At 45.9% G+C, this 14,940-nt stretch overlaps 1 protein-coding gene across 3 annotated transcripts in view; it reads right to left on the reverse strand.

The window, feature by feature from the left end:
* Window positions 1–4,247: 4,247 nt before the first annotated feature.
* Window positions 4,248–14,940, reverse strand: part of ATP2B4 (ATPase plasma membrane Ca2+ transporting 4) — a 44,432-nt gene continuing 33,739 nt past the window's right edge. Inside the window, exons 18-20 of one of the 3 annotated variants that reach the window (XM_065876067.1) lie at window positions 12,957–13,133; window positions 9,084–9,264; window positions 4,347–4,562 (exon numbers count right to left, since the gene is read on the reverse strand). In XM_065876067.1, coding sequence (XP_065732139.1) covers window positions 4,537–4,562; window positions 9,084–9,264; window positions 12,957–13,133 — 384 coding nt within the window. In that variant the 3' untranslated portion in view covers window positions 4,347–4,536. Of the gene's footprint in view, window positions 4,563–9,083; window positions 9,265–12,956; window positions 13,134–14,940 lie in introns of all 3 variants that reach the window. The other 2 variants (XM_065876059.1, XM_065876050.1) reach the window with 2 other exon arrangements.

Genomic DNA, 14,940 nt, shown 5'->3' on the forward strand with positions numbered 1-14,940 from the left:
GGATACACATCGAGCACAGCACAGTCTCAAGTGGGCATGGGTTTTTATTCTCAGTGCACAACAGTTTGGTTTCTGCGCATCAGCAACAGCTTTATTGGTTCCAAAAAAATTACCCTTTTTTTTCCTTCTTTTAAAACTCCCCTTCGATTCTTCCTTTCTCAATGGAACAACATATTTGAATTTCAGATTTGCCAGTTTATAGCATTTTTTTTCTAAGAACCCTATAAATACATGCAAAACATTGTACAGAGAGCTTAAATAATATCAAAATGCAAGTACAGATTGGGTGCACGGTTTAGGTGAACTGCAGATTACGGCAACACACACTGGGGTACACATTGCTTTGATATCACCATTTGTTTGTTTATGTCATGCAGATCACAACAGTCAATCTTTTGTTTTGTTTTTTTTTTCCTTTTATATAAAAATACCAGTGCCTGTTATACTAGTTACTGAAAAAAAAAAAAAGAAGAAGAAACTCAAAATTCCTATCTGCTGATTTGAAAAGAACAACACAGATAGATTTGTTGGCACATATATATGGCATATTCACATATGGCATATATACATATGGGGAGAAATATGTACGAAAGGCCAATTCAGTCATGGGGAGCTCACTTCCCTCCATCTCTCCTAATCAGGAGGAAAGGGGACAGCAGGCCCAACAGCAGGGCTGGAAAGGCAAAGGACAGCACTGAGCTAAATGGAAGGGTGTCTGGTCTTTTCTGAGGAAGAGCCTGGAATGGCTTAAGAAGAGCAGACATTTATAAGTGCCCTACCCCCACCACAGTAGTGGGGTGGGCCTCAGATACGGAGAGTGAGGAAGAGTGAGGAAGTACACACTTCGTGATGGCATCATGGGCTGCTTCAATCACTAGGCAGGGAAAGGAGGAAAGAAAGGAAGTGACGTGTTCAGAGGTTTCAGGGCACATGTGAGCTTGCCACACCCCTCTGGTTTTTGGCAGTAAGGTCATCACTCAGATTTAAGTGTGCAGACTCCCCCACTCTGGAGCTCAACGGGAAGAAGGAACACAAACTCTAAAGAACTCACATGTGCTGGTGGGATTTCTCGGTGGTCTCTCTACAACCTTTAGAGATGGAGAGTCATTTCAGAGGGCAGAGGGCACCTGTGGGAAGGATCTAGTCAAGACTGTCACCCAGGCTAGAACCAGCCTTTATTTTTCCACTTAGAGCTCTACCTCCCAACTAACATATCACGTGAAACTTTTCTAGGGGAGGGAAGGAAGTCTCAAATCAAATCCTTGCACAAAAAGTCGCTAATGGAAAACTCCAGGGGAAACAGGAGGTGAAAAGAACCATAAAAAAAGGCAAACCCCAAATCAGAGAGAGTATCCTTGCAGCCCAGTGTCTTGGGTACCACTCTGCCAGCTGTTCTTCAAGAAATATAAATCTATCTGAGGTCCCTGGTCCTGACCACTAGTTCCTGGTACCCATTTCCATGGGGGTGCACGCTCATTTCCTGCTGGCTGTCCCTTCTTCCTGGATGCCTTCCTTCCCATCCGTAATCCACTGCCCATTCTCCTAGGTTTATCAAGAGAGGAATCTAGGATAATATTTCCCCCTTTTCCCCATCAGACCCTTTTCAAATCCAAAGCACCATTTTTGGGGAAAGCTTTATTAACTTACGCCATATTTATTCACTGCCAGTTGGATCACTGCAACTGAACAGGAAAAAAAAATTTATATAAAAAATATATGCACATAAATACTTAAACTTAATTCCATATCAACAAATTTATATTAAAAACATTCTAGAACCCAACAAATTTTTTTTTCCCCTAAGTATAAAGATGGCTGTTTGGAGAAAGGAAGTTTGGTGCATTGGTTTTAAAACCAATTGCAAATATACTATAAGTCACCTGCCATGTCTAACAGCTGGTTATGTGCTCCCTTCCACAGGGTTACATGACAGAACTTTATTTTAAATCCTTTAAACAAAATACATATGGCTGACTCAAAAAATATCAGTTTCTCGTCTAAAGAAAACTATATTTCTTTGCATAATATTTCTAAATTTTCTCTCCTACTATGGAAACTAGAATACACACAAAATCCCCATTGACTTTAAACAAGTAGACACAAGCCCTCACAAGTAACCTGTCAGGCACCATGAGAGTCTTCTGGGAGCAGGAATGATAAAATAGCCTCCAAAGTTTGTTTTAAAAACTGATCTGAGGTAATCAAAAAGACTCGACAGAACTAAATCTTCCACTGTACTTAATAAATATATATGTGAACACCTATCGCCTCGGGTGAGCTATTTTTTCCCCCATTAGTATTGAAGACAGAGAAAAGATCACTGAAACATGTAACCTTTACAAAACCAAAATCAGATCTGGTCGCTGATGTAGTAATAGGGATGCGCAGGGGATACTGTTTCTTTATTCTTCCTTCCTAGGGCAGCTCAGGTGAAAGGGTGAGGGAGGAGGGATCCAGAAGAAAAGGCCGGAGAGGAGAGGTTCGGGTCACCTGACTCCCAAATGGAAATTCGGCAGTTCCTAACAGCCTCAAGCCCCTTCTCCTTACTCCCATCACTCTAGAAAGAGGGGGTAGGCTTCATTTACCCAGTGGGAGATGGGAATTGGCAGACATGAGCTGACCCCTACATGGAAGAGCTTGCAGCAGCATGGTAGGGATAGAAACGGAGATCCTGCAAAGGCGGCTCCACCCCGTTGCATTAAGGAACACTTAACAAATCTCCTAGCCAAGTCCCCGGCTCCTGAGAGACAGGTGGGAAGGGGACGCTTTGGGCAGTGTTCAGGGAGAGAAGGCACAGGGCTTAACTGTGCAGTACTGAGCACATTCTGGAGGGGGCTTGAGTGGGGTGTGCAAGAGGGAGGGTGGAAGGAGGGGAGCTTTACAGGGTGGGTCTTTTGCTCCTTTAAGTCGGGAAAGCGTCAGTGAAGCCTCCCACTTTGGATACATGTTTTCAGAATCAGAATATTTGAGAAAGGCTGGGGCCTTTTCAGAGACCGATGTTGGCGGACATGGCAAAGAGTAGAATTAAAAACTAAAGGGCACGTCAAAGCTGGTCCCCAGCCACCTAAGCTCAAGGTTTCTGGTTTCTGAGAGGAAGGTTTGCTCAGATGCTGCTGGAATGGCACTTTGGCTTCTCCCAAGGCTTCTCAATACTCACTGTCCCAACAATCAGGTCCTGCCCTGGAAGAGCCTTGGTGGATGGCTTTGAAAGCAGTAGTGGTCACCCCGAGGAGGACTCCACCGAGTTGACTTTGATGGTCTGTTTTCCAAGTCCAGTTAGGAGGCAAGGTCATTCTTAATTCATTCCTTTGCCACCACTTTAGGAACAGGAGAAAGCTCAGGCTTCAGGTAAAAACTACAAACCGCATATATGCAAGCTTCACGTCAATGCTGATCTCCCTGGCACTTAGAAAGCGCACACACCTGACAACATGGCAGTTTAGAAGCAGATAACCTGGCAACAACAGGAATATATTTTTACCAGCTCTCAATTGCTTCCAAAGGACCCTGTTAGCAAAGAAACCTATCTGCCTCTAGAACTAAATCAAGGGCTCCACTGGGGCCAGAAGGGAGCATGGTCAAAGTCGACTTAACTCACCCATGTCCTTTCCATCTTCTAATCATCACAACTTAAAAAAAAAAAATTAGTGAAGCTAAGGAAGACAATGGTCACAAAAGACCAAGAGACCATGGGGAGGCTTGACTGGAAGGGCAGAAAGAGGTAAAGGGCTTTAGGTATAAGTTTTCAAAATGGAGAAATTGTTTTAAAACAATCACGCTACAGGCTGATTCTGTACCTTCCATTCTTACCTCAACACATTCCATTTGAGGATATCTGTCACTCTGAACTTTTAACTGAGCCTGTAAACAGCACAGACTCATAGGGTAAAAATCCAGAAGTGAGGAGATGGCTGACACAGGTATGAATACTGGTGAGAATTTGGGTTGGGGCCAATGCCAAAAGGATTCTTGTCATTTCTTTAAAAATGACAACTGATACAGGCAAGGAGTATAGATCTACCATTCATTACTTGCCTGGGGTCTAACTGGGTCCTGCTACAAACCCCAACTCAGGTTTCAGCTGAAGTCCTCGTAGGTCTGTGCTCTTGCCTCTTCATGGCCAGGTGGGGGTTCACACATACTTGGGAGCAGCTGACATGACAGTGAAAAGTCCCATCATCCCCTTAGTGACGGGGTAGATGAAAAGGGAAATAGGGAAAGCAGGAAGGGGAGTCAGAGAATGAAGTTCAAACTGATGTCTCCAGGCTGTGTAGAGGGTTGTCTGAGTGGCAGGCAACAATTTGCACTTGGCAGCAATCCACCGCATTGTTGTTTTTGTTGGCTTGTGGAGTGACCTCACCATCCGACGGGAGCATCCTAGTCCCAGGCTTAGAGACCTTTTCAAAAGTGTCCTCTTCTTGCTCATCCAGGAGTGGTGTTCGTGGCCCCTCCTCATCTATGGCGAATTCAGGGTGGGTCATGAAGTTGTGGATGGAGTTTTGGTTCTTGGGTTTCTGAATGCTTTCGTGGAGGGAACTATGGAATGCTTTGACCACTTTGATCTACACCAGGGGAAGGAAAAGGAGGATGAGAAAATACGGAGGCAAGAATTGGTTAGTAGAACAAGGAACTGGGGGGTTTGAGGACAGAAACAGAACCCAAACTACAAGACACTACTGCTCAACAACCAAAACCAAACATATGAGAGGAGGTCATGAAACACTAGAAACATCACGCGGCTCAAATTTCAAGCACTGGGGTGGGTGGGGCGAGTGAGTAATGGCAAACAACTGGGATATTTCAAAAGCTGCGTAAAAACAAAGCAGAAGACCCAAAGCAGAGTTAGCATTCCCAAACAATCCACTCTTAAAATGAAACAGGAAACAAAAAGATTCATTAGTTCTTTTGGATGGAGGGCAAGGACGTTGGAACTAGGTGCAAATTAATAGCCGAACTTAAAAGATAATTCAGACATGTGGATTTTTGTGTTGAAGCCAAACATTTTGTGAATGTGGAATGGAAAATTACACACTGAAGTTTAGTTACCTGTTTAAAACCCTCAAAGAGCCAAACACATATCAATTCGCACGCAATACACTTTGGGTGATAAGTGACCACGAATACCATTCAGCGAGGCAGACAAACCGATCTTCATTTGTGGCAGCAGCATGCAGGAAATGAAAACTCTTATACTCTCCAATTTAATAATTGCTCTTTCAGTCAGGAGACATGCATATATTTATAGTCCACAGCCTCCACCATGTCCTCTTCCCCCAAAGAAAGTACGACTCCATGCCTTCAGCCCCTCCCCTGGAAGAGGATGAATACAGGCATCAAAAGAAGCCTCCCCCTGACGCTGACAGAAGGCCCGCTCTCTCAGCTCAGATGAGGCCGGACACGCACGGCCATGTCTCTGACACACAGCAGCTGTGCCCAGTCGTGCAGCTTTCTCCAGCTGTTTGTAAATTATGAAGAGGAATGTGATCTTACGTGGAGAAGGGAAAGGATGGGACCAGGACAGAAAACACCCCATCCAGGAGGCAGTGCTACAAACAAGAGGCTTTTCTGATGGGGGGGGACCAAGAGGATGGGGGAAAGGAAACAATTTGCAGTTTGACCGGGCAAAGGGAAATGCACTGCCCTATAAGTGTCAAAGTCTTTGTTCTACTGCACAACAAAGGAAGGGATTCAGTTTAGAGAAGAGGAAACATTGACAATAATTGATCCCTGGGCCCAGCCTTCACCTTATCCACAGGGAGCAGTTCCTTTTCTGAACTGGGGGCCTCGTTGAGGCATGCTTTGCAACTTGGGTTGGTAGAATTGGAGGAGGGGAGAAGGTTGGATCCTGAGAGTTTGGAGAGAGAGGCCAGGGGAAAAGAAAGTGGTCCTAGGACAGTTTTAGTTGTTGGGAGGTGGCTGATCCTAGTCTTGCCCCAAAGTTCTTTCCTCAGAAAAGAAATGGAAGTAATGCAGGAGAAACTGTTGAGGTGGGGAGGGGGATAAGGAGAAATGATGAGGGTGGGGGTAGGGCACACCTTTCGTTACTCTGCTCTTTAAGCAAAGAATATGTTCCTGGAAAAGAGGCAAGAATGTGGAGACATCAGAGCACCCAAAGAGGCAGGCAAATAAACTGGTTGGATTGCTTGTCTCAGTGTTTCCTATCACTGTACAGAACCTACAAAAGTAATGCATGAAGAAGGTTCATTAAAGCTGTGTCTCCGCTGGCTAAGGCTTTCCTTACCTTGCCTCACTCCACAACAGACCGGCAGACTCACCCAGGATGGAGGGTGCTCAGAGCTCAGAAGGCAAAGGACTCTGTCACTCAATGGAATCCGCTCAACGCTTCAGCCAAGAAGAATCAAGGAACCTGGGCACACATTCACCATGCTGCACAGAAAGTTAGGACCTACTTTTCTATCTTTAGGTGAGATCAGATGGAATATAGGTTCCATCTGGCTTTCAGGAAATCCCAAGTTTTAATGGATCTATGCCAAACATCTTAGAGCAAGGCAACTTGGATTAAGTGAGCCCAAACCCAATGCCTTCTCCCCTGGCCCTAGTCAAGAAATGGGCTCAAAGCCATACCACCCCCTGTAGGAGTGATAATATAGCCCACACTTTTCACTCACTCTTCAGATCTCAACATTTCTAACAAGTGCTACAGGAGAACAGGTACTTTTATACCATGAGTTGATCATCTTCAATATCAGTGATATTCCTGCTTCTATTTTTTTTGAAGCAATTGAATACTTTGTTAAAATAATGATATGTGAAGTCCTATCTAGAAAACAGATTTTTAAAAATAGGAGTTGGGATGGGGGTCTGGATCCCTGTTTGCTGGCTTTTCCTCTCACCTGTTGGGGTGATCAATCACTGTTACAGGTAAACAATAAGGGAGATCAGAGTGAATTGGGGATGGGTAGATGGAAAAGACAGGGACAATTTCTTTTTTGGGGGAGCAAGGAACAGTCATCCAGCTAGATAACAGGACTTCTGGAATCTAAAGGGAAAGCAGCCACCTGTAAGGGAAGCTCAAGACAAGAGGAGTGAGAGAGCTAGGGAGCCCCATCTTGTGGCCTAGCAGGTGGACAGAAGGGTGGGGCTGTGCCAGAACGCTCCTCAACTCCAACACTGGCCTCAGAGACTATACAGTGTGTGCCGATGAACAATCACACAGCTACGTCATCACCAATCCACCCCAAGTGGTGGCATCTTCCTTTCTTGATGCATGGTGCCTGATGCATGAGCAGTGTATGGGGAATAAGACACAGATAGTGAGGCGGGTGCTGTGAAAGCTTCAGGTCCTCTCCACTCAGTCAATCAACCCTCCCTTCCCCAGTCATCATCTCTCAAAGTCTCTGGGAAATGTCTCTTCTGTGGCCCCTATCCTACAGGTGAAAGCGGATGACTGAAGGACAACCCTTTCTCATGGCTCAGAAGCCCAAACCAGGCTGGACCTTAGGTTAGGTATGAGCACTAAGGGCCACTCTCTGGAGCTCAATGAATGGGCAGATGAAGACTCCATTTCCTCAGATGATATTCTGTAGGTTTCTGCTCCTTTGTCAGAAACCAGGGGAAGAGAAGGGATTAGGACCTTCTTACAGAGAGATTCTATCTTAGAGGTTTATCTACTTGAAGGTTAGATAAATAAAGGAATTCATTTGGAACTCTGGAATGAGGAATGGGTTTTAAAATGCATGACTATAACTTCCAGGCCCTCCAATAGGAAGGCACAGCTGGAGAAAGAGCAGGTGTGGCCTGTCTCTCCTGAGTCTCTGTCTTTGAGGGTTTGCACCATATCCTCCACCAGCAGCTCTACTACATGAGCCCAGTGGGCTCTGTCTTTTCCTTAGTCTCCTTCTACCTTCAAATTACCAGGGCAGCTGACACTACCCCTCCTAACAGAGAGGCATGATTTAAGAAAGAACAGTAACTAGTTAGAAGGACAAAACTGGAAGAAAAAAGGAAATGAGAGGAATATGGAAGGACTAGAATGAGAGGCTCTTGCATATTTGTAGGGTAAGACTTACGTAGTTCTTTGACTGCCTTTGAGCCTAAAGAATATGCATCTATATAAACCTCCTCTCCCCCTGCCCCTCGTCTCTCACACAAGAACACTTAGAGTTGGCTAGAAAGACAACAGATAAGCTAAGTCTGACCAACCTACACACTCACAGTCAAGTGAACCACAGACAGTGCAATTGTTCTTTCTTTATCCCCCGTCCCAGGGTTACGGTGGTGGTGATTGGGAGTGGGGGAGGAAGAAACAGACTCAAACACTCAGATATTTGAGGCCCAGAGTATACTTAACGCAGAGAGACTCCTTCCCCACCAAATACCTTAACAGCATTATCAGCAAAGAGCCTTCCATTTCCTCTCTGTGTCCCACTTGGGGAAGGTAAAAAGATCAGGAATAGGAAGGCATAGCATTAGCAAGGATCCAATAATCTACCAATAATCCACCAGATCTTAGGTTGAGCCTTCACAGCTTTCCGGCTAATAGGCTGGCTGAGAAAGGGGTTCCTCAAACTTTACATGCAAAATAAGATATGAAGTGCTGGCTATAAGTAAAACAAACTAGAGGGAAGGAGAAGGGAAAAAAAAAGTTTGCTCTTCGGAAATTCCTAAAAGAAAACAAAAGACTTCCTGAGTCTTCATTTGGCTTAACCTTACACCTAACCTTAGGAGACAGAGCTGAGACTCAAAGGAGCAGAAGGAGAGAAGAGGAAAAACAACATATTCAAACAGAGCAACAAACAAAGTAAAGTCAAACAAACAAACAAACAAACAAACTCAAGGAAGGACCAGGCAATGCAGAGGAACAATCAGAAAACAGGATTACTGTCTTTAAAATGGTTACGGTTTAAGAGCTTTGCAACATAAAAAAAATAATAATAAAATTAAATAAAATGGCACACAGCCTGGTTCAGGAGTGGAATTTCTGCCCCGCTTTTCTTCCCTTAAGTCAAAGATCAAAGGGAAAAACCAAAAGGAAAAGATAACCACAGCTGGTTAAAGTGAATGCCACGTGCTTTCTTGTGGTCATTTTAGCAAATCATGCATCATAATAGACTATCACTCACTGCCCAGAGTAGGAGATGAAACAGCAGCAGCAACAGAAGTGGTGGGGGGAGATTTGACTGGTGCAACTGTTACATAGGATGAGCTAGGAACATGTTTTACATCAAGGTGTTGACCCATGGTCTGGCGCTTTAGGACTCCCTTAAAAGAGGCTCCCGTCTGGAATGTGTTAATTACGTCGATCTGCAAAGAATCAGAAAGTGAGACAGCTTTGCTCCACAGTCAGAAAGAAGTGAAGAAAGAGGAAGGGAGGGTCCAAGAGGGTTAGGGAGGGGGATGGAAAGAGCTGGGAAAAGGGGACAGGAGTTGGAAAGCAAGAGAGAGAGTCCCTTACACACAAAACAATGGTGAAGAGAAGGGGGAAAAACATTAATTGCACATCACGCTTCATTTAAGGAACAGTTTGCCATGGAGTCTAAATACCCAGCCAGAATCCAGTCTTCTCTTCCCTTTTAGCCTATGATGGACATTTTAGGTGTGCCGGTATCCAAAAGTATCTAAAAATTTAAATGGACTTTCCCACTCATGAGTTCTGACAGAGAGTGACAGCTTATTCACTGTCTTATGCTCTGACCTGTACTTTCTTTCTTTTTTTTTGACCTGCACTCTTAAAAAAATAAGGCATGCAATTTAAGATAGTAGGCAAAGTGTATATATCACTGAATTTTGAGGCTCAGGAACCTCTAAACCAATGAAATTGACTACCTATTTTTGCAGATTTTCCAGGAAAACAACTCATGTGTTTAAACAGAGGCGTGTAGTAATCCACACACAGGTGCCATGGTGGAAAGGCTCCTGGACCATGAGTTGCTGGGCTCACCCTCTTCTGGGTTCTTCTTTGAGACTCCCTGTCCTTGGGCAGAAGTGGACAAGGCCCCTGAAAGTGGAGCTCAGGAACCCAGTGGCCAGGCTCTGTGGAGAGAATGCCGCTGGCAGCATTCGCGCACTGGAGATCCTGAGAGGCTGGCGCAAGTGCCGACGAGAACTCAGCAGTTAGACGGGGTGGGGGGAGGAGGAGTTGGCTGGCAGTGGTGGCAGCAGCCGCAAGTCTAGCCCCATACAAGTTGTCTCTGGTTTTCAGCGTCCTACTCCTCAGAGACTGAGGCAATGAATGCCATTTGTTTTCCAACAGCGGTCTTGATCTAGGGCCTCTGTCAAACCTACCATCCTCATCCCTGACCTCTGCCTGACCAAGGGCCAGTGGACCAGGGATGTAGGAAAGGTGCTGATTTCACTCATCTAACTTCACTTCCCCAGGTGAGAAGGTGGGAAAGCAGGCACCTTGTGAGTCAGACAGTTGTCCTTACTTATAAAGCTTCCTGAGAAGCCATGAAATATTTAGGGCTAGTTTCTGGACTCAGACCGAGTTTGAGCTAAAATACCACTCTTCATCACATGATACGGTTTTCAGTTCCAGGGGACCGAGGAGCCTGATGCTGCAAGAGGAAAAGGCCTGCATGTGGGGAGGGTTCAGCCACACGGAAGAAGGGGCTGGAGAGCCACCTTCCTCGGTGCTTATTAGTGTCACAAGGTCCCAACCTCCACAATGAAACTGGCCCCCAGATTTACCTTCCCAAGATTCTAGACCTCAAGTTTCCCAACCTTCTGCTTTCTAGTGCTTTTAGCTCTCCCAAAGCTAAAGGGACCAGGATGGGACAATAGCCTGGCAACACTTCCCACCCATAAGTGTTGCAAGAATGACAACAAGGAACAACAATCGGATGGCAGGGAATTTCGTTAGAACCCAGCTGAGGTGAAGAGCTGATGCCAGGAGAGAGCTTTAGGATCCAGGATGCAGGTTAGCACCGTCATCTGCTTATGGAGTCAGGTGGGACGGCATAGATATGCTCATCATGGCATCTTTAACAGGTTGCCTTTGCTGCCTTAAGTTTAGGCTTTAACGTCATTCTGGTCCAACCGCCTTTGGCTCCAACAGAGAAAGGTAGTATACCTAAAGCTATGTAGACAGCGAAACCAGAGAGGTATATAGTCGAGGGAATGGAAATTGGTAGTGGAGGGGAAGGAAGATCCATGAATCTCAGCCCCGGGAGAGAAGACTGGGAAGGAGCCAGGAGACACTGGAACGAGGGCATTCTGGCTAGGAAAAAAATTACATAGTAGAAGAGGAGGCAGACGATCCTGAAGGGAAGAAAAGCAGACAGGTTATTCTGAAAAGAGCAGACCTACAGGGAAGCACCGAGGCCTTAGAGACATGAGCCAAAGATGCCAAGTTCTCTGGGCACGTGAGGCCCTTGCTCGCGATGGACTTGGCAGCCTGGAGGGCGGGGTGCGTGTGGAAACTCTGGACATGCTGAGGTAGTGTTTGCGGGTCCCATGCGGATTTCCCTCTGGGAAGGGGAACTCAAGAGGAGCCCCAGTGTGCTCCCTCCCTAGCCCTGCTTTCCCATTTCCATCTGTTGTCTTGTCTATAGGAGACCAACGCCCGGCCGCTACAGTAGTTCTCCCTTACCCGTGGGGGACACGTTCCAAGACCCGCAGTGGATGCTTGAAGCTGCAGATGGTGTTGAGCCCTGTATATGCTATGCTTTCTCCTAGAGTAATGGGTGGGTAGCTTATACAGCGAGGATGTGATAGGCAATGGGATGACTTATGTCCAGGGCAGGACAGAGTGGGGGGCGTGAGATTTCATCAGCTACTCAGAACGGCATGCAATTTAAAACTTGTGAGTTATTTATTTCTGGAATTTTTCATTTAATACTTTCAGACTGTGGTTGACCATGGGTAACTAAAACCAAGGGTAACTAAAACCAAGGAAAGCAAAGCCACGGATAAGCGGGGGACCATTGTATTCAGCTTAGACTATTCATTTCACCTCTTCCCTAGGAAGTGGTGGGCTCCACTAGGGAGCTTTTGAAACCATCTGCAAGGCTAATTTCAGAGAGTGAAATTTACTTCTGGGATCTCTAGCCAATCAGCAAAGAGGGATAGGCCTCTTCTCTGGTGAACACCTTTGAGAACTTGGGGATTTACAATTTCTTGAGATGGGAAATCTCAGGACTAACACAATAGAGGTATGTGGGGTGAGAACAGGGAAAGTGATAGGATTATCAATGTCTAGACCAGCCCATTTACCCAGGAGAAGGTAGTTACAGTTGCTGCACGGGAAGTGGGGGAAAAAAGTTACTGTAGGGCTATAGGACGGGACTTAATAGCAGCAGAAGCAGCTTCTATCCCATTTTAGAAATTGCAGGAAGGGAAAAGGTTTGAAGAAATTATAGCTTCTTGTTTTCTGGGAAGCAAGTCTGAATCCTGTAAAAGATACTCAGGCACTGAGAGACTATTGTCGTTTATATACACTTAGCCATCAGATTCCCCATCATGGCCTTAAATTTTGAGTGGGGAAGACATAAGAGAGCGAGTTTCTTTTACAAAGATCAATCCAGATAATACCTACGTTCCCCTAATAGCAGCTTGAGGATATACAGTAAATGTCTGCTGGGGATGCTGGCAGAGAGATATTGTCTAAATCCTTCCCTCTGCAGGGTCAGAAAGACTCTGAACATTTCCCACCCTGAGGTTAGGCCTAGCGCTTACGAGAGACCTTATGCAGGAAGATGGCCCACCCGACAGAGGGTGGGAAGTGGGCCTCAGACGAACCCAAAGCTAGAGGATGATGCTAGCAGTTAGTGTCCCGTGCTCTCGGCCCCCCATGATCACTCTCCTCTCAGAGGAGCCCATACCACTGCCTCTGCCTGTCTGTCCTGAAGCAAGGGAGCTCGGGCTGCCCACCAGTGAGAGGGCCTTAGGAAGGGAAGAGACGTTGGCCAGCAAGAACTACTGCCCTCCCAACACCTCCCAAGAAAGATGGGGGAGATTCCTTCTCCCAGGGCGAGGATAGGCCACTATCACAGTACCTGGGTCTGGATACGGTTCAGGCCCCGGAACCAGAGGATCTGGCCTCGGCGCAGCTCCATCTCTGCATGGTCAATCTCGTCCAGCCCCTCAGCATCCTTGGTGATCTCCTCTTTGGTGGTGCCATGCCCAGCCTCCTTTAGGAACTTCAGGGATTGGGTAGGTATTGTGGAGATGACCTGAGAACAGGTGCAGCAAAAGGGTAGACACCAGAATCAGGGCGAGAAGAGCTGTCACTCAACTTTATGGGTCAGGCCCTTGGGTAGGTCACTCTTTGCCCTACAAACCTTCCCGCTGGGAAAGCAGTGGGAAAAGTGCCAACCCATTCAGGCAAGCGTTTGCCAAGTGCCTACCAGCTGTCAGGCCCTCAGGAAGATTTTCTGTATTTGTGGACGTACAAAGGAGAACTTATATTCTAGTATTTGACCAGCCATCTGCCTTGTTATATACTTCATTCTCTTCCTCCTGTCTCAGTTCTTTCTTTGCATTTTGCCATCTGTCTCTTAAAGGAAATAGAACCATAATGCATGATACACACAGTAGGAAGAGACAGAGACAAGGACCTGGGAGAAAACAAGCCTGGAGACAGGATGGTCAAAATGTATGTGTATGGGCAAGGGGAAAAGAAGGGTGTTGGAGGGGAACGACCCTCTTCTTAGTTACCATATGCTAAGTAATTCCTCTTTTATAAAACTATAGTGAGAGGATACTAAAAGTTTTCTTGGGCTTGGGGTGAGGAACTGGGTGGGATAGCCCATAGAAGGGCCATATGAGTATTATCAGAAGACATGGAGCGGTAGGTTGGGGCTTGCAATTCAAAATAAATCACTCTATAAGCTGTCAGTCAGTTCTCCTTTACAAATAAGACAAGGGCTCAGCTGGGAAAGGGGGACTGTGTGAGCAGTCCAACATGGAGTCAAGTGTTCGAAATAGAAAGAACGTCCACGTTCTGCTTTCAGATGTTAGAAGGAGCTGTTGTGATACAGAAGGAAGGCTGTTGTTACCTGGCATCAAGGCCACATGGCTACATGTGAGACTAGACCCAGGTGAGAGTTTCAAACAGTACGTGAAATAATCAAGCTCCACCCAAGTGTAGAAGTGCTTTAGGGATCCACCGGTAAATAAACTTCAGCCAACAGAGCAGGGTGGAAGGACTTGTGTTAGGAATGGGGATAGGGATTAATCAGGGAGGCATCTAGGAGCTATGAAAGAAACAACTAGCAGGTCTATGGGGGAAAGTCTGCAGCCCTAGGGAGGGATCTTTGGGGCCAGTTAGAGCAAAGCCTCCATTACCCAGGTGGCTGGGCACCAATCAGTAGAGACCTGGGGTCTGCAAGCAGAGGTAAAGGCCAGGCCAGAGCTGAGGATGAGAGGGACTCGCAAAGTGGTGTTAGGGAAGGAATGAAACTCTTATCAAACCTGATTCTATTATTATAATATTAATAGCTAACATTCATTGAGTACTTACAGGGTACTAGACATTGTTCTAAGTCATTTCTGTATTGAAACTGATTTGCTGATTAACAATGATTCACAATGATCCTGTTATCCGGAGTTGAGGAAACTGAGGCAGAGTTGCTAATAAACCTGCTCACTATGATGCAGCTTGTAAAAAGAAGAACCGGGATTCAAACCTAGACAGTCGGTTCCAAAGTCTGTGCTTTGAACCATACGCTATACCGCTTCTCTAGAGACCTTGTGAGTCTGGATTTATCTTAGATGACAGTCAGGCACCCATCCTGGATAAGGCGATGGTGAGAAACAGAAGAGGCAAGGGAGCCCTACGTTATGACAGCACAGCAGCTCACGGCCAGACTGCGGCTTCGTTGAAGACATATGCTTTGCAAACTCTTCTACTTCTAAGACCCCTAATTTTATTTTTAGCAAAATTCCATTGAAAATTTCCACTTCCATCTCAGAGAAGCTAAGGGATGTGTCTGTCTCCAGGCACGATTAGAGAAGAGATCAGAAGCCTCTGAAGTGGTG

This window comes from Phocoena phocoena, chromosome 1 (assembly GCF_963924675.1).
Source record: "Phocoena phocoena chromosome 1, mPhoPho1.1, whole genome shotgun sequence".
NCBI classification, from domain to species: domain Eukaryota; kingdom Metazoa; phylum Chordata; class Mammalia; order Artiodactyla; family Phocoenidae; genus Phocoena; species Phocoena phocoena.